We start from the raw sequence: 20,214 nt of genomic DNA, 5'->3' as shown, positions 1-20,214 counted from the left end.
CTTGAGGTTGACTTCTGCTATGGAAAAGGCAGCTGTTGTAGTTTTTAAGAATCCTTAGAAGGGGTCTTGACAATAAATTATCTGAGGGTGGGGGAGGCCCAAACGTGGAAATCACGAAAATACATAAGTAATGTCCCAAAGTGCCAAGGCCACAAAGGAAACGGCACAGACAAGAAAGAAAGGAGGCCAGTAAAAGGAAGTGGGTTGTGACTTCTGACCCAACGGTGGGTTGTGGGTGGCTCTCCAACAGTGGTGATGCTTTGGAAAGGTAAAGTGTAGTGGCGAAAGGGTCCAAGTGTGCTTACGGAATCAAGGAGCCCAAGTTATTTTGGAAGGAAAGAAAAATATGTTTTCTCAGTATTTTTCCTTTCCCCTAGCTTAAGCACCACACCCACTTAGCCTTCTTTCTTCCCAGTTGGGTCACCTGTTTCAAAGTCTGTTTCTTCCGTGTCTTTGATTATTATGTTTTTTTTTTCCTTTAGAGAAAATTATATCCGCTTAGTACAAAACAATGGACTCATCTGAGAATGCTACATATGTGTGTCTTCTTTGTTTTTCATAGTTTCATCAGAGAGCTATCATGGGTGCTTAGAGCAAACCATCCGCAGGTGTGCTAAATTATTCTCACAAAAGTCGCTCAGACAGGTATTTAATAAGCACAAGAGAGAATTCAAGAAGAAATCTAAAAATAAAAGCTCTGACGCCTGGCTTCACTGACAGGGAGGCTAACCCAGGAAACAAAGCTCTTTACTCCCCTGCGTGCCACCTCCAAAGTGGACAGGGATGACACATTCAGTAAGTCTTTCTTGGGTTTGCTCTGCCTAGCTTCACCACTGCTCTGCCAGACTTTTTTTTTTTTTTAATGTTTTATTTACATTTGAAAGAGAGAGAGAGACAGAGCACGAAACAGGGAGGGGCAGAGAGAGGGAGAGACAGAATCCGAAGCAGGCTCCAGGCTCTGAGCTGTCGGCACAGAGCCTGCCACAGGGCTCGAACTCACAAACCATGAGATCCTGACCTGAGCCGAAGTGGGACACTTAACCCACTGAGCCACCCAGGCGCCCCTCTGCCAGCTTTTAAATGCATGCAGATTTCTGTTTTCAGAAATAAATCTGGCCTATTTCCTCTATCCCTCCTTCTCTGTGTCAATCCTTCCCTTGAGGCTGATTGTTGGACAAGAGCTCCTCAAGATCCAGATGACGTGGACTGTGGTGTCACCTGAAAGTGCTTTCCATTTCTCCCAGTAGGAAGTGAACGGAGAGAAAAAATGGAATCAACTTCATAAAACCCCGCCTTCTGGGTCTGGCATCTAAAAGTCAAACACACCGGAGTTTTTCCAATAATCAAACCTCACTCGGTCCCACCTTCTCGCTAGCGCCTCTGTTCGGATGATCAGTAACCATGTTTGGATCACGTGGCAGATCTGTTCGTCTTTTTGGTCACGTTTTTCTCAATTAAAGATTCTAATGGCCGCTGAAGCAAGACAAATTACCCTCATCGTTTGTGTCTACAAACCTCTGCAACTCTGAGCTTCAGAATTCTAATGGGAAACAGAAATCATGCCTTTGATTTTAAAAAGCAGAGAGGTGGCCCTTTGTTGCCCTCCACAAACACACACACCAAATCGCTAAGACGGAAGGGATTTGAATGAAAAGCCCGCTGGTCAAACCCTCAGCCTTCAGCGACCCATCCTATTGAACAATTCTTACTGTTCAGAAGTTCTTCTTCAAATCTAACCTAAATCTATCATGCTTCAGTTAAAACCTGTTCTTTCTCCGACAGAGCCAGAAACGAAACAGCTGGTCACCATACACGGCTTAATAACTCCTCATAATTTTGAAGTCTGTTATTAAGTCATTTTTCAGCCTCCTCTTCTTGAAGCTAAATAATCCCACGTCTTTCAACTTATCCTTATAGGTTCAATTTTACAACCCTTTAATCATCATCAATGCTCTGCGCTAAACATTCTGAAGTTTTCCATGTCGCTCTTATGTTTTGAAACCCAGCTCACCTTTGGAATTACTTCTTGTCCATGAAAGCCCAAAGACTCTCCTCAAATAGGTAACCTACTGCTCTGTTTGGGTTGTTTTTGGTACAAATCTGCTCCTACGGCTCCTTCTATGAGAACAACATGGTCCTCGGGACCTGGTATTCTCACTGCTTGCCGGTCGCACAGGAGTCATTCCCTCTGCCGACTCCCACTCAGTCTTCCTCACCAGACAGAGCTCGTCCAGGTTTTTCTCAATGCACCTTCCCCAAATGATCCTATTATAAAATGAGTATCCAGCTGAGCTGAGCTGATCCACTTATGTAAACCAAGTTCTTAACCAAAAAGGTCTTAAAGTGTCTTCTCCATTGCAGACAACATCTCTGAATGTCCTGTCCTCAAGGCCTTAACTCAGAGAAGAATCTCAAGCACCTTGACAAGAATCTCCTGAGAGAGGTTGAGGGCCTGTGGGGGTACACGTGGAGAGTCTTTCTGTGCTCCTCAAATTAGGCCATGGCGGCTGTGGGTGGAATTACAGAACAGGCAACTTTGACGTATGTGATCCTGGTCACCTCTTTTTTGCAAACCTTTTCGTAACCATGCAGGCATTCTCCCAGTGCCCTCTCCTCTACCAAAACTGGACATTAGACTCAGACAGCGATCACGTTCGGGGCTTGACGTGTGATGCGCCCTCTACCTTGAGGCCTCTTCCCTGCCCTTCCTAGAGCCGGCTTCCTCTTACCCTGCAGGTCTCAGCTCTGATTTCTCCTCAAAGAGGCCTTCACTGCACACTCTAGGGTAGGTTCCTATCCGTCCTCCGATGCCCCATTATTCTTCATTGCTACATCAGTTCCCTTTACGGCACTTGTCACAATTGACAATTGGATGCAATTCTACACAAATGTTCCTTTGCTCATTTCTTGTCCGTCTTCCCCTTGGCACGCAGGCTCCTCAAAGGCGGGGGTCGTACCCGCTTTGTTTTGTGTGCCTGGCGCCTGCTAACGGTACCCACTCAAAAATAATTTTTGAAAGAAGCGATACCCCCACTGCCAGAAATATTTACATTTTAAAGCATCTCTCTAGTTGTCATTAAAAGGGGGCTCTGTTAGCTATTATAAAGGGGGCAGGTATTTTTAGTGGTGGGATGGGGCGGTGGGAGGAGGGCGTAGGGGTCCTCCTCAGACCCACCCAGCCTTAATCGTTCAGGCAAGGCCAGCCCACCCTGTCACACAGACAGCCGTTGCCTCTTCCAAGATATTAACTGGAAACTGCTGTCAGCCTCGTTGCCCTGCTGCTGCTCCTTAAAGCGATCAATCTCGTTTCCAGTTATCCTCTCTCCTTTCGCTTCGACACAGCCAGGCCCCTCACGGCATTCCACTGTTGTCCTGATGCTACTTCCTCGCGGCTGTCACCTTCACAAAAGTACCAGCATCACCAGAGAAGAATATTCAGGCGACTACATATCCAAACACTAGCGGCGTGCAATCTTTGGAGACAGGGTTATGGACGCAATTCAGTCAATCTTTATTTTCCACGTTTTCTACCACGGACTTGCCCACATTTTCTTCTCACGCACCCTTTTCAGAGTTAGCTTTTTGTGGGAGGGCTAACTTTATTTCACTGGTACTCAAAGTGAGATTCTGCCAAGGGTTAGGTCACACACCTCATTTTCATCTCACAAAAGTCAGTGCTTCTCAGCTCAGCTCAACTTTCGTCTGAGCGAATTCAAGACTCATTGCATAAACACACATGCACGTGCACATGCGTGTGCACACACACACACACACATTTATATGCCTTCTGTGTGTGAGGCCTTGTACCTTGTGACTTATCTATAATAGCAGCGCTGCTACATGATGAGGCTTCCTTCTTAAGTAACGTTACTTCATAACATCAACCAAGAATACCCTGGGCTCGACACCAGGAGCTTCCACAAGCTTAATGGCAAAGCAGGGGGGAGTCTTAGTAGCGACTAACCGAGCAGGAAGAGACGTGGGCTCCTTGCCCACCTCTAGAAATCGCCTGCTGACTTGCAGAGTGACACAGAGCAAATGAGTTCTCAAGTGGCCATGCCTCAGTTTACCCCCCTGTAAAATGCACAGCGCATCCCTCAAAGGGGTGTACAGAGGATCAGTGAGGTAATGTCTAAGTGTTTGGAACTCCTTGGCAGAAAGGCGCTACATAATTACTATTTGGTATTTAAGTTGCCCTTCATGTGCGCCAAGTACTTTATGATCATTCCTTAGGAGTTACTCCCAACTACTCTGAAGTTGCCTTCATGCCTATTTCTACTTGAAGGACGAAGAAACTGAACTGGGCAGAAGTGGAATGATTTGCTGAGGGTCACTACGCCTCACAGGAGGCATTTCCAGGTCCTCTGCTTCCCTTAATCATAACTGGATGCACATCTTAAACACAAACTGCCCATAGAGACGAATCCCCGGTTAAGCTACTCTGAAACAGCTCCCATGGGACAAAAAAGTTACAACTGGTTTTTGCACGGTATCGAGCACGGTGAGAGGGTGAAACAGAAACCAAAGGTCTAGAATTAGTAACCTTGACTTCACAGTCACCCCTCTCTTACACATCCATGCTTCTCCTCACTTCTGGTAAGTACAACAGCCTATGTTTGGGCACCGTCCTAATCTTCTTGAAGGGCCCGTTTTCCTACTAATAATTTCCAGGGCCAAACCTACAGAGGCACAGAGCCCAGGATAAACCGTCCTGAGTCCTGCCCGGCCAAAACACAGGCTAGCATTTTTACCTAAGTTGTCGCTCGTAAAAAAATCAGCGTCAAGAAGGTTAAGAGTAAGAAGATGCATGTCGCGGAGGGTACATATGCCGTCCGAGCGTTAACGGAAAGGCAGAAAGTACCAGCTCGCTTTGGTGTGAGCTGACCTCCTCCCCACCAGCGACTTCCTGCACAACAACCATGAGAGGTGCACGCAGCCAACACCGGAGTGGCCCCATCCACTGTGCGCAGGGAAGTTCCACCCCAGATTATGGTCTCCCGGCTCTCTTCAAGCACGCTCCTCCATCCGCACAAGAGTTACCTCCGTCCGCTTCCTTCACTGATCCATTTACCGTATAAAAGAAGCATCTTTTGGTTGGGAGTCCCATACTCTCATAAAATGACAGGAAATGTGTGGACAACAACATCGAAAAACCGCTGCTCTGGTTTGCAACAGCCAAATGACCTCTGAGGACCGAATGTAATGACAGAGTCCTGTACCATAAGTTTGAATAGAAAGTTCCAAAGCAACTTAGGGCCCGCTCAAGCCAAAACAGTGAAGTAAGGGATTTAATTTCCCCTCCCCCTATGCCCCTTTCTTTGACTTCTCCCCCTCTGCCAGAACATTCCCTCCCACCGCCTCTCGACCACTGGCCCTGGACTCTTCAGAGCTCCCCATGGTGAAAGGCACGGACATCCATTTCCCTTCATCCATCTTCCATGAAAATCTATCTGTACTATATTCTATTCCCTTAAATCCTACTCTAACAAGCCTGATAATAATGGCCTGAAAGTCTTAGCACAAAGGAATGGTGTCCACGGGAGTCGCCCCCTTATCCGCAGTGTCCCTTTCTGTGATTTCAGTCACCCGTAGTCAATTAACCACGGCTCAAAAGCCGATGAGCCTCACACCGTCAAGACAGTAGCCTCCCGCTATGTCACGATGCCTACATCATTCTCCGCACTTCAGCTCGTCATGTGGGCATTTTGTCATCTCACCTCCACGTGAGAAGGGGGAGTGCAGTACGGTAAGACAGTTTGAGAAGGAGAGGGTGGATAGGACCACATTCACCTAACTTTTATTAGAGTACACTGTTATAAGTGGTTATTTATCGTTGCGCATCCCTGACTGTACCTATTTATAAGTGGAACTTTATCATAGGTGGGCACATACAGGAAAAAAGTTGGTACCTATAGGGTTCAGTGCTACTGTAGTCTCAGGTGTCCACTGGGGTTCTTGGAAGGCATCTCCAGGGATGAGGGAGGGCCACTGGAGTGTGGCTCTCGGGCACTAAAGAGCAGACAGACTTTCCGCAGGGTGCCTCGCATATCACATCGTGCTGGCAGCCTGTGACATTTTCAGGAACCGCTGACGTTTTCGGGAACAAAAAGTGAGAGTTTACCACTAACAGGTTCTCAGGAAGGAACCACTAAGGGATCTGCCTCACAAAAAAGGAAACTGAATCCAGAAGGAAGAGCTGAGGTCCATGAAGGAACGGTGAGCAAAAAAATTGGTAAACATATAGGTAGATATGAAAGAAACCATTTAAACACTGATAATGACTAATCCGGGGAGTACAAAACAAGGATAAAAATATCAGAGAATGACATCAGAAGAAAGGAAGTGATTGCAGTTTAAAGAATGCTAGGGGCGCCTGGGTGGCTCAGTCGGTTAAGCGTCTGACTCTTGATTTCATCTCCGGCCATCATCTCATGGTTCGTGAGATTGAGCCCCGCGTCGGGCTCCATACAGACAGCACGGAGCCTCGTTGCGATCCTCTTGCTCCCTCTCTCTCTCTCTGCCCCTCCACGGCTCATGCTCGCTCGCTCTCAGCATAAGTAATAAACATGTTTAAAAAATAAATAAAATAAGGTATGCTAAAGTTCTTACACTAGGTAAGGTAAGTCCTTACCTAGTGTAAGTCCTTACACTAGGAGGTAGACAGAGATCATAATTACTTTTATGAAGACAAATACACGTGTTAACTATTAAAAGAAAGAAAGAAATGAAATGATAATCTTCAATCCAGTAGAGGAGGAAGGCTGGCACATATCTAAAACAAAACCGAATAGGACATGTTCTGTAAAGGGGAAATAGCTGCAAAAGGAGGAAATGCAGAAATGTAAAATCCAAAAGCTCACACCTTAAAATTATAGAATCCTGAACTAGTAACAGTATGCCAGACCTGAAAAGCATCAGAAACCCATACTGCTAGGGCCAACCTACAGCAAACCTGTGATGCTTGACGTCAGCTGTGACTCCCTACCTCCAAGGCTGGCTAAGGCCCTACCTACACACCTGAGTCACTGTTGACTTTCTAGTGTCCAGGACTTCATTACTCACTCTCCCTTTATCTCTCCAAACGTGCTCCCAATACAGGATTCCGGATCGCTTTCATCGACTTACTATGAATGGAAGTCTGAGTTACTGTTTCCGGAGGTGTTTGGATTGAAGCCTTAGTCCTGAATTTGAATAAGTGCTTTGGTCTATTAGCAACTAGATTCGAGGCACCACTACACAGAAGTAGAGGAACTGGGAGCCCTTCCTTTGCTACTAAACTGCCACAGCCCCAAATACAGTCTCCCACTTGAACTGTCGCGTATGACCTTGAATTCGTATCCACATGGCTTTTATGCTCTGTCAATTTCCAAAAGTTACTTGGAAAACATGAGCAGTAATTTTCCATACCTGCCCAGATACAAACTTTTGAGATTTTACGTGAAGACGACAGATGTGCTTTAATTGACATCACAAACGCATCCTACGAACGTGCTAGGTAGGGACAAGTATGAATATAAAGAGCCAATAATCTTTGTCCTCTGTTATCTTTAAGAATACCCTCTTCTTGGGGCGCCTGGGTGGCACAGTCGGTTAAGCGTCCGACTTCAGCCAGGTCACGATCTCGCGGTCCGGGAGTTGGAGCCCCGCGTCGGGCTCTGGGCTGATGGCTCAGGGCCTGGAGCCTGTTTCCGATTCTGTGTCTCCCTCTCTCTCTGCCCCTCCCCCGTTCATGCTCTGTCTCTCTCTGTCCCAAAAATAAATAAACGTTGAAAAAAATAATAATAAATAAATAAAAAAGAATACCCTCTTCTCCTCTGGTCCAGTCCTCTTTGAAGAAAATGTTATAGTACAAACAAAACGGAAATAAGGTGGTTCAGTGATCTATCAGGAATTTTCTTTCTTGGGAAGGGAAATTTACTTTTGATAAATTAATAATAAATCAATCAATATAAGCCCCAAATCTGTTTCTCTCTCACGTCCCTAACGCTGTTTTAAGAATGAATGATTTCTGGGGCACCTGGGTGGCTCAGTCAGTTAAGCGTCTAGTTCTTGACCTCGTGGTTCATGAGATCGAGCCCCACGCCGGGCTCTACGCTGACAGTGTGGAGCCTGTATGGGATTCTCTCTCTGCCCCTCCCCTGCTCGTTCTCTCTCTCTCTAAATAAATAAATAAATGAATAAATAAATAAATAAATAAATAAGCATGAAAAGTTAAAAGAAAAAAAATGAATGATTTCTGACTTGCACCAAAATACAAACTCCTGACCCACTGGATCAAGTAGATGTGTGTTTTCAGCAGACATATCACTTGGGAACCTGCCATCAACTGGAGCATATGCATGTGGAAAATGTGCTCTTATTGTGAAAGCCACAGCTCCTTGTTAACACAAGTCCCATACAATGAGAAAGCACATTCAGAACCGGGAAGCCAGGGAAAAGTGCAGGAGAGGGACATAAGCATGTTTTAACGGCTGTGATAATTTGCCATGAAAGGATGTTAAGGCCACAGCGCCTTGCTGCAGCATGCCATGTGCTGCTGAATTAAATTACTGCCATGCAGTCTGCTGGCGAAGGAATGTGTAAACAGGCCATATAGCCTTGCATCAGTTCCACAGAATGTTGCACAACACAAAATGCCTCTCGATGTGTCATTTCCTTCTTGGCCATCTTCCCAGCTCCTGACAGTCAGTCAACAACAAAAAAAAAAAGGACTGAAAGAGATTTAGAACTGCTCCTCTCAAGTGCACATTCCACCAACCACCAGACATGACCTCTACCGGTGCTCCTGACCGCACCCCCCATCCTTCTTAAAGAAAGGGAGAAAAGGAACAGTTGGGGGGGGGGGGAGGGGTTACCTGTTATTATCCTCTTAAGTCAAAGATTTTCAACAATGCTTTATACACTAATAACTCAGTGTTTACTATTTTTGACCATCAAATTTTGGCTTATGTTGGCTGACTTGTAAATACCAAAACACAGCATTTCCCTGTAACTTCCATTCCTGGGGCAAGCTTCAGAGACAGCAAAGAACCAGGAGAAGTCTGCAAGGCAAGAAGGTACCAGCTTTTCTACTAATGCTTTGTGCTAAGGACTAAAATTCAGGCCTGTAGCATGAAGAGTATGGTTGAAGACCTATCAAGATTTTCTCACACCGTCTTCACAGACAGAAAGAATGTGAATGCAAGAAGCTCCAACAACCTTAAACAAGTTCTTCTGCTATCCCTCCATCCAATACATTTTATATGTCCCCCGCCTTTCACAGGTGACCAACCTCTAAATATACCCAACCGCCGTCTATAAATGAGCAGAGGACATGGGCCAACCACCATGAAAAGCCCATTCACCCAACTGGGATGAAGAGTAGTAGAGGAAGAAGGCCAGCCACCAGTGAAATCAACTGGAGTGAGGAAAAGGCCAAGCCCTCCATGCTCTCCACCTTTCATGGGGCTGGAACACAGGCCTGGGTGGAACAGAATTGGAGATGATCCTGGCCCAGACTACCCTATGTTGTTTAAGTCTGTTACCTTAGGTTCGTAAGGTAAAATTTCTGCCACTGGAAGTGCCTTAAGAACACGGACTCATAAGGGCGCCTGGGTGGCTCAGGTGGTTAACTGTCCAACTTCAGCTCAGGTCATGATCTCATGGCCCATGAGTTCAAGCCCCACATCAGGCTCTGTGCTAACAGCTCAGAGCCTGGCGCCTGCTTCGGATTCTGTGTTTCCCTCACTCTCTGCCCCTCCCCCACCTGTGCACGCGTGTGCGCGCGTGCTCACCCTCTCTCAAAAAATAAATAAACATTCAGGTGCCTGGGCGGCTCCGTTGGTTAAGCGTCTGACTTTGGCTCAGGTCATGATTTCACAGTTTGCTGGTTCAAGCCCCATGTCAGGTTCTGTGCTGACAGCTCGGAGCTTGGACGGAGCCTGCTTTAGATTCTGTGTCTCCCTCTCTCTCTGCCCCTCCCCTGCTCACACTCTGTCTCTCTCTCAAAAATAAAGGTTAAAAAAATTTTTTTTAATAAATAAATAAACATAAAATATTTTTTTAAAAACACAGAATAATAACCTGATCTCTGAAGAAGTATAGATTTGTGATGCACAGGTGAGAATGCGCCACCAGGAAAAGAAACCAGTTTGGCTGATGACCTAAGCCCGACAAGCTGAGCGAGCCAGGGTGCTGAGGCAGTCCGAGAAACACAAACACTGCCTTGCACTTCCAAAGAGCCTCTCCCTCACCGAAGTGCCAGCCTTGCTCAAGTCAAAATGCAGCCGAGCAGGGCAGCGTTGTAGGAAAGGAGTTTGATCAACTGGAAAGAGGCAGGGCTTCCTCCTTCTCCCACCAGGTCAGGACAGGTGGCTAGCTGGTCAGCAGTGAACAGAGTGTCCCAGCAGATGGTGGCTTTGGTCTCTCCTTAAAGAGTGACTATGATCTGCTTCTCTAAGGCACACCACTCAAAACCCATCAGACAGCCACTCATGTGTGTTAGGTTATCGGGTCTGCAGATGTGCTGGCAAGTGAGAACTTCCAAAGCTGGGTGATATAAAGCATAAAACCTCCAGTCTCATCCACTTGAGGATTCATAAAATACTTCTGCTACAGACTTGCCATGGTGCCAGCCAAAGCTAATAACCTCTTTGTGTTCAAACATCAAATGTTCTATTCTTATACGAGTATTGATCTGGTGCAGCTTGATTTGACCTGCTAATACCGAGCACCCCAAGGTAACACTCACCCTTAATTCATCTGATAATTACCAAATATCTCCAATTCAGAAGGAAGCTACTATAATTAAAACTTGGGAGTCACTGCACAGAGTCTTTTTTAAAAAAAAGAAAACGGGGTGGGTGGGAAAGTAGGGTGAAGCCTTTGTGATTTTGATGGTTGGGTTCTTGAATGCACCGTAGCAGGGAAGAAGGCCCCTGTGATTGTGAATTAATATAATTAGAGGGGATTGGGTGGAGACTCAGGTTTCTCCTTAAAACTCTGATAAGCTGCCATAGTGCAGCTGCCTGACCCCCAGCCTCATTTGTCCTGCCCCCTTGAGTGTTGCACACATCCTGTAAACTGTGGACAGAAAACCTTGCAGAACTTCTTTTTTTTAATTTCTTATTTATTTTTGAGGTGGAGGGGGAGCAAGTGGGGCAAGGCAGAGAGAGAGAGAGGGAGACACAGACTCCGAAGCAGGCTCCAGGCTCTGAGCTGTCAGCACAGACGCGGGGCTCGAACTCATGAACCATGAGATCATGACCTGAGCCAAAGTCAGATGCTTTAACCAACTGAGCCACCCAGGCACCCCACAACCTTGCAGAATGTTAAATGCCCCCTCCCCGAGATTAAGAAGTCAAGAGAGCTTTCATAAGGTGATACCTCAAAACAATCATTTCTCCTGTTGCAACAATGACATTTACCATCTAAGCACTTATGGAAGTTGATGATATTGGTGAGTGAGCCAATGAACCACTGCCCCCATCATTCATAGCTCTGTGGATTTCTTCCCCTTCAATCTAGGCTGCACCTGTATCTTGCTTCAACCAACAGTATATGGAAGAAGTGACTCCGTGCCAGTTCTGAGCCTTAAGAAAGCCTAAAAGGTCCTACTCTCATAACTTTGGGTGCCCTGACCTACCATATGAGAAGTCGGGCTGTGCTGGACAGACCACATGGAAAGGCCATGCAGAGGGGAAAGGCCCCACTCCCCCGTTCCAACCTCCTTGCCATCCCGCCGAGGCAGCAGATAGAAGAATGAAACCACCATGGGTGCTCTGGCACCAGCCACAATCTTCCCACGGCCACACAAAAGACCCCAAGCAAGACTGCAGAAAACCGATCCAGATGAACCCCAGGCAGCCCGCCGAACCATGAGAAATAATCACCTGGTTGTTGATTTCAGCCATTCTGTTTCGGGATCGTTTGTTATGTATCAATAGATCACTGAAAGAACAGCACGAGGATGTAAAGGATCCCCACTATGGAAGGTGATTTTTTTTCTTTTTCTATCCTCTGCACAGCCAATAATACCTTTTCCCCATCAGCCCTCTTCCCTAACCCAGAACCACATCGCCGACGTGGCTAACCAAGCTTTCACCTTCCTGGAGAAAGTCTTGAAGTCAGACTGCAGCCAGGACCAAGGGCAGACGTGGAACAAAGGATCCTAATAGAAACTGATGTTTGAAAGAGGTAGGCATCCGGACGCACTGCTGCTGACGCTACACTGACTTCTCCCGCTTGCAGGAGGTCAAAACGCCTTGCCTCAACACAAGACGTACAAATTTGGGATCCTGGATATGATGTCATGTCTTAAAACGATAAGCTGGCAAAGAAAACAAATGGCATTTTGTAAAGATGTGCACCGTTTTCATGTTTACGCTACTTAAGATGAAGGTTCTAATAAGTCATCGGCTATGTTCCTTTCAAGGGAAGTTTTATAACCGAGATGAATCACAACTGCAGAAGATCAAAGTTAAAAAACATCAATGATGCCACGGGGTACTTTTTAATCTTGTAATGAGTGATGATCATGTGCTCTTATGAAGTGAGTCCAACTGCCAGCGCCAGATGTGTATATTGAGAAAAGAAGTTGTTTGTGATGTGACAGCACCCGTTCAGCTGCCAGAGACAAAAAACATGGAAGGATGAAACCTTTCTGATTTTTGAGTGAAAAGCAAGTCCTGGCAGATGTGCTGATAAGCAGGGCCTCAGAGGGGGGCACCAGTGCCATCGCGTCTTGGGATGCTTCTTTGCCGCCAATTTTGTTTTTCATCCCTTCTGCAGCGCTGTCCCCAGGCAGCATGAATACCTGCTCAAGGCACCCGTTTCTAACACTTACGAGTGTCATGTACCAAGGCGCAGAAATTAGTAAAACCGTCTGCAAGAAGAAAAAAAAAAAATAGCCCACGGGGGAGCAGAATCTAGATTCTAATCTATTTCCCGGAAGCATATTATAAGCAAAACTCTACAGCAAACTTTTGACACTGAAGGGAATTTATGTAATAACAGCTAACACTTAACAGGCAGTAAACAGATGACAGTCACTGTGTTAGCATTTTACATACATTACATCATTTTACATCTCTGCAACAACTGATGAGGAAAATACTGTTCCTATTCTCACTCTAACAGATGAGGAAACTGAGGCAAACAGAGGTTAGGTGACTCACTTACCGCCATACAACTAGGAAGTGGTGGAGCTGGGATTTCAATCCAGACAGTCTGACACCAAAGCCCACACCCTTAATCACTGTGCTAGGCTGGATAAAGACCCAACCAGGTAACTCAGAATTTGTCCTTGTCCAAATAGCTGATCTACCAAAAGGAGCCTTTTCAACATATACTCTGATCTCTGGAAGAAGGAGTAAAACAGGAATAAATGCTATAAAATCCTCAGCTTCATCAAACCATTACAGTAATAAGCAGATGGATCCTATCTTTAGGACAATCACTACTTAAATAATTATAATTTTGCGGGAGAGAAGGCTAAAACAATTGCATTGTCTTTTTCTCTCTCCGCAGGAAAGCCTTTTTCTAAGGCCCTAGTCTGCTAAGGGTTAACGATGTAAGTCATTCGGAAATCTAGAGTAAGGGCTGGCAAACAGCAACTTGTATGCCCAATCTGACCCACCACCTGTTCTTGTAAATAAAGATTTATTGAAACACGGCCACAACCACTCGCTTATGTATTGGCTAAGGCTGCTTTTAAGCTACAATGCCAGAGTTGAGCGCTTGTGGTAGGGAGAGATGTGGCCCACAGAGCTAAAATTATTTACTATTTGACACTTCATAGAAAAAGTTTGCCAACCCACATTCTAGACTTTTTTTTCCTTTTAACATCATATATGTACCAATCAATCAAAATCTTATTATAGTTGAAGAAAATGGAAAATCCTGTGCATTTTTCACACCTGGGAGTCTCAAATTTAAAGAATAATATTGAGGGGCGCCTGGGTGGCTCAGCTGGTTAAGCATCCAAATTCGGCTGAGGTCATATCTCACAGTTCGTGGGTTCAAGCCCCGTGTTGGGCTCTGTGCTGACTGCTCAGAGCCTGGAGCCTGCTTCAGAATCTCCCTCTCTCTCTGCCCCTCCCCTGCTCACACTCTCTCTCTCAAAAATAAATAAACATTAAAAAAAAAAAGAACAATATTGAGAAGAGTGCTATACAATGCCCAAGATCGCCAAGAGCAGAGCAGAAGGAAATAATACAGCACAGAGAGTCAAGGTTATAGGATTAAGATGTTACTGATACCATACCCTTGCTTGTATCCAGGCACTGAGTTCGGCAAGCCACCTTGCATGATGTCAGAGAAATGACTTCACATTGTCACATAATTTCTGGTTTGTGAAAAATGTTACTCAAGCTAAGCTAGGGCAGTGGTCTGCCGCTCAAGAACTCTACCTGCCCACCCCCCAAGCATCATCGGCAGCACCCAAAGCCTGAACTCAGGTCACACATATACCATCTGCCCCTCTACTCTGAACCCTCCTTGCTTTCAGAGCACTTCTTGGCCTTTAGTGATCAACTAATCACTTCTGCCAACAACCTCCTGGGAATGAGGGAATGGTATCCTCCCTTGAAAGAGAAGGGGCTTTCCCGAAGCTACCCTGCTGCCTCACCTTCTGTCACCCCTTTCAGAATGGGACAGCACCCACCCACCCTTCCCTGCTTCCTCCCCCAACCATCAACTTTTGAACATCAGCTCTGGAGTGTATGGACTCATACACAAACAGAGGCATGCAGACATACACACACATAATAGTGGTTTTTCCAAGAACTGAGAAAAGCTGCTGAGATCAGCAGGAAACATCTTTGAGAGATAAAGATTAGCAGTGCTGACTGTCAAAAGACTACTGTCCTGCTTTATGCATGACTGCAGTGGGTGTCCCTGCCTTTTGAGGAACTCAAGGGCTAATTAGATAACCTGTGTCTCCCATCACAAGGTGTCTTCCCCAATTTATGGCAGTCCAGAAAAGTCAGCCAAAGCACCAAACCAGACAAGACAGCCCCTGTCTTGGACCTTAGAACCAGAGATTGGGGGCTACTGGAGACAGGTGTGTGACAATCGCCCAATAGACCGTTCGCAAACCAAACAGAGCCAGCAGTGACCCGACCTTGTGAACTGAGAAGAAGCAATACACATGAAAGGAGGAGAAAGGAAAAACCTCAAAGACTGGCTTTTGAGGCAGGAAACCTCCCTACTTCAGACAAGCAGTCAGCCTTTGTGAGAAGAGACAGTGGCAAGAAGGACCGAAGGCACTGTCTGTTCCCACTGCTGAAAGACACGCTACTTGGGGAGAGGAAAACTTTACCAGCCCTTTTCTCTCAGTTTTAGGAAAAAAGAAGAAATGTCACTCTTACTGTCTAGACAGATGTATCATCATACAACAAATATTCTGCCAGCTGTACCTCCATCACAAACCAAATTAAACTCTCTAAACACAATAGCTAGGACTCCAATGTGCTCACTCATCAAAGGCAGAGTTCAATATGTTTCCATTGGCACAGAATTTTTCATGTTATATGTATCAAATAATCTTTAATCTCTAAATATGTCCAAATGGTGCTGTACCAAGTTTGATCAAATCAGGTTTTGGGGGGGGGGGGGCGGGGGGGGCGGAGAAAGCCTGTCTCAATTTAGATTTAGGAGGAAAATGCATATTGATTGGCCCAAACGGATGATGGGCACTACCTTAAACAGACGCCGGATGAACCTTCTGGATGTCCAGACAGACAAATACACAAAGGCGGATTTAAACCTGGTTTGACTCTATCTGTTAAAAGAAACTATCTATAACAATTACCAGAACATGACCAAACAACAGTGTTGTAACAATCAAGCAAGTTATCATTTGCAAATAAATTCTTTGTAATTAAGCAGTGTGCTCTTTATAAAGGGAATTGAGTGGGCGAGCTAAAAAGTTAAGACACATTCTTAGACCATGGGAAACACACGCAAATGCTTTTTGACTAAGCTCAAGATTTTGCAGACTTGTTGTTTTCTTCCTCAGCTCTCATGGGTCTGTTCTGCCCTGTCTATTGTGTGCAGTGGGGGAGCAGAATGCCTTAGCAAGGAGTTACAGTGACTGAATAATTGTCCACTCGTGTCCCCAAGCGGTGTAGGCCTTAGCGATTTTGTGGCAAAATCAAAAGTGTGATTTGATTTTCTACCAACTGTGAAGTTCGACTAACTGTCCCTCGTGAAAATACACACAGGTAAACACAGGTAGCAAACTCTGCAAAGAAACCATTTACGTAAAAGTAGCACTAACTTCCTTGGGATTAGTTCCTCGGGGGGGGGGGGGGGGGGGTCTCCACACACCCTGTTACCATCTCCAATAGGAAGGCAAGTACTTACTTCTGGGTTCCCGGGGTCCATCCACTGTAACTTTAATAGCTCTGTGATAGGTGGCTACTTGGGGAGGGTTTGTGAAGACAGTTATGGTCAAGGTGAAACTCTTGCCTGCAGATGTAAAGGGGAAAATCCATAGTGAATATAAAAAGACAGTACCGATGATAACAGAGCAGCATAGACGTCCAGAAATTGCGCGTCGGCATCTCTGAGGAGCTCATGAAACCAACACAGGGGTCAGGACTCCTTGTTCTAAATTAGAAAGCCTGGGATGGCCACTTTACACAGTGATCACACACATGGCGTGTGTGGGTCATCGCCTCCATCGCCGCGCTATACAAGAGGACTCCGGTTCCCAGAAAAGCTGCTCAGTGGCCACAGTTGTAATGAAAACAGAAACTCTGGTCCACTTGAGGAAGGTTCTCCTCCTTTCAGTTTTCTCCAACATCAGGAACACATCCAAACACAGACAATTTTAGACGTCTTTATTTAGGATTAGGTCATGACCCCATGAGAGAACAATAGTAAATCACTGTTGATTATGTTATTTACTTCACATGGCTTTAGCATTTCATTTGCTTAACTGCACTACAATAAGAAGATGAAAGAGGACGGTTCTTATGGGAATCATTTTAACAGGAGCCAGTGTCTCCTGTCCTGGCCTTAATGTGCCTGTGGTAGGATGATTTCATCATTACTGGAACAAAGTTTTTCTCCTCCCTGCCCACCCCCTTTCCCTAAACACCCATCCTTGCTGTTAAGTCTTGAAATAACTCCCTGACAGTGACTTATGTTTTGCTAAATGTATATGACATCTCCCAATATAAATACGAATTTTTGCTTTTAGCAGAGGGTGTGCTTCATTGAAATATTACATCTGATGTTTCAAATTAATGAGCTGAAGGTGATGAATGGGGGGTGGGGGGTTGGGAAAGACAGAAAAGTTTGGTAGCAGAATCGGATGTTTGCTTTCTCCAGAAGAAGATACCAGACTCTGCTACACAGACTCACTGACAGTTGTAATCAGTTAGATTTGCAACGGTTAGTCATGTCAGATAGTCAAAACTGCAAACTGTTACAAGACAGGAAAAGGTGGGCGTGAAACAGTGACTCAATAAAACCTTCAGCGATCTCAGGCCAGAGTATTCATTTGGCCTGCTCCTGTAACAGACCTTGAAACAGCTCATTTTGTTTTGTTTTTTGGTCAGAGACTGTTTTTCCCTCTACTGAAAGCTTGAGGGTATTAAATCAAAACACAAATCTTAAACAATATGTAGCAATGCAGAGTTTAATGCAATCTTTTCAAAGCTTAATATGGAACAGGTTATATACAAGGCTTAATGTAGAACAGGTCTTTGGCTGTCAAATCTAGTGAATGGGTTTTCTTTTCAACCCAGACCATGTAAGTTCCTAAAATATGTTTAAGACACACATCGTTTGTTACTCCATATATATAGTTTTAAGTCTCTTTGGCAATGCTTTTCCATGGCCAATATAAAAAGGGGGGGGGGAGGAAAAACAGAAGTGGGGGAGGAGGGAGGACAGCAAAAGATGAATATTGATTAGAAAACTATTAAATGCCAGCCTTTTTATCTCATTTAATTATCTATAAGATAATTATAATAATTACATTATCTCATTTTAATCGTATCCAGTTAGGTTCATCACCCCCATTTCACAAATGAGGAAACCAAAGCCCAGGGAGGCTTAGTAATTCAACCACACAACTAATAAGAAGAAAAAAATCAGGGTCTGAACCCAGGTCTTCCAGAGTTTAAAATCAGTGTTCTTCTTTGTCAGAGAACATCCTAAACAATTAATTCGATAATTTATTTCTACACATGTCCCAATAAGCTCTATAAGACCAAGAAACAGTAAATATAAATCCACTAATGTAGTATCTCAGCCAGGATGATGAAAGCATTAATTCTGTAAGTATCACTGATCTGTCATATTTCATCCATTATAGATCGAATGTTACATGGGTTTAAGAAATGCAGTTGTCTGGGTAGGGACCAGAGGATTTATTATAAACATTCAGGCTAGCTGGAAGAAAAAGGCAGCTGGGAGTCTAAGCTAATTACAAAAAACTCAGAATCTATAGAATTGGAGATTAGAATGTTGACTAGGAAGCCACTGGATCCAGATCAAGACCTCAAAACAATGTAGAGATCTGGAGGAGTGAATGGGCTGTTTCCCTAGATTGAAAGTCAATTTATATTAAACCCTAGAAGATGACATCCTGGGTCGGATTAATGGTCCATGAGCCAGGACTGCAATCCTGCAAGGACAGTGCTTGGAAGGCAGTTGCCATCCATGTCGTGAATCTTAATAAATCAAGGATGTATAGGTCTCGATTGTCCTTAATGAGGGTAAGTAACTTGCTAGCAATACAGTCCGTGAATTTGTCAAAAACTGGTTCTGGGAATACTTCTATTTGAGACTTTCACATCTTACTTAGACTATTAAAAGTCATCGGTGCTCCTCCCAAATTCAAACACCTTGCGTAAGAACAAAAGCCAATTATAAAATTCATTCTGTGAGTATGAAGCATCTAAATGTTCAACGCGTTACCAATAAACATTTCTTTTTCAAAACAGGTGCGTTTGGGGGCAGGGGGGAGAAACAAGCATTTAGGTACGACTACAATCTGCTAAATCAAATCCTGAGGAACAAGATGTACTTTAACAACGGAAATAAAAATCAAGGAGGTCCCTTCTACCTCTTATTGCCCATTCAGAAGGAACATGAACATCATGTTCAAGAAACTTCCAGAAACTACCACCCAACGAAGCAACTGGTTTTTCACCTTAAAAGTAATAACCAATTTCCTAAATCAAATGTTTACAGGAGTATTCACGATTTACTTACATTTTCAGAAAGTTTTTGCAAAAAGGTTTTACCAAATTCCACTGCTTGTCACTTTCCATAAGTGATAAAAAAAAAATTCAGGCTTCTGTTTAAAAAATGCAGGCTCCTATTTAGGGAGCTAGCTCATGAGACAACTGAGCTACCACCCGTGGCTTCCTCTAGGAACTACTTCCAAATTATTATGTCCTTAAGACATATTATTTTTTGAGATAAACATCGGACCTGTCATTGAAAGACAATTCTAACCTAGCCTGAGAGGCTATGAGGAACAGTCGATAGGGGAAGACTTCAAGCAAGGATTCCATCTTAGATTGATAGAGTGCCCTGCTCTGCACAGTGCAGGTACTTACAAATGCTCGTAAACTGAAAGCAGCATGTTTGATAGGAAAGTGAAGAAGCACCCCAAGAAAACTTAAGGACTAAATATTTCTGTTTCAATAGCGAACACAGACTTCTGTTGAAAATATAAAGGAGAAAAAAGGAAAAGACAACTAAAAACCTTAAGCCACTCCTAACTTAATACAAGTGTCAGTGATGCTCTACTGTTAATTCAAAGTACTTTCAAAAGTCAGCTGAGAACCCATAATGTCAAAGTAAGTAGTGAAGTGCCTCCCTTACAAATCTAAAAACTGTGTTTCGATTTCTGAGAATTTATATCTCTACCACTGAAAAGAAAAGAAAAAGTGTTAACATTCAAGAAACTTGCTGGTTGTCGTTTTTTAAGGCTACTCAAAAGAGAAATTTTAAATGGCTGGGGGGAAAAAAATACAATGGTATTTTCATCTTCATCGTGATGATGATCCAGACTTCCTAACTGAGGAGGAATGCAGAAGTGTGAAAATCAAAGAGGAAGCCGGAAAGAGTTTTTTTTAGAAAGCAGGTCAGGTACACAGGCAGGTTAAAGGGTTTCCTGCCACTGAAACACTGACCCTTTTTTTTTTTTTCAAAGAATGGTATCCCTTATCAATGCTATCTTTTTTTCCTCTTCATTTTAGTTTGATATTA

At 44.4% G+C, this 20,214-nt stretch overlaps 1 protein-coding gene across 7 annotated transcripts in view; it reads right to left on the bottom strand.

The window, feature by feature from the left end:
* The window catches only part of RUNX2 (RUNX family transcription factor 2), a 233,988-nt gene that overhangs the window by 201,306 nt on the left and 12,468 nt on the right, over nt 1-20,214 (bottom strand). For all 7 annotated transcript variants that reach the window (XM_043591570.1, XM_043591571.1, XM_043591572.1 and 4 more), the window contains exon 3: nt 16,345-16,449. In XM_043591570.1, the coding sequence (XP_043447505.1) occupies nt 16,345-16,449 (105 nt within the window). The remainder of the gene's footprint in view (nt 1-16,344; nt 16,450-20,214) is intronic.

Source organism: Prionailurus bengalensis, chromosome B2, assembly GCF_016509475.1.
Source record: "Prionailurus bengalensis isolate Pbe53 chromosome B2, Fcat_Pben_1.1_paternal_pri, whole genome shotgun sequence".
NCBI classification, from domain to species: Eukaryota; Metazoa; Chordata; class Mammalia; order Carnivora; family Felidae; genus Prionailurus; species Prionailurus bengalensis.
The sequence above is the reverse complement of the archived record's forward strand: the minus strand, read 5'-3'. Positions and strand labels throughout refer to the sequence as shown.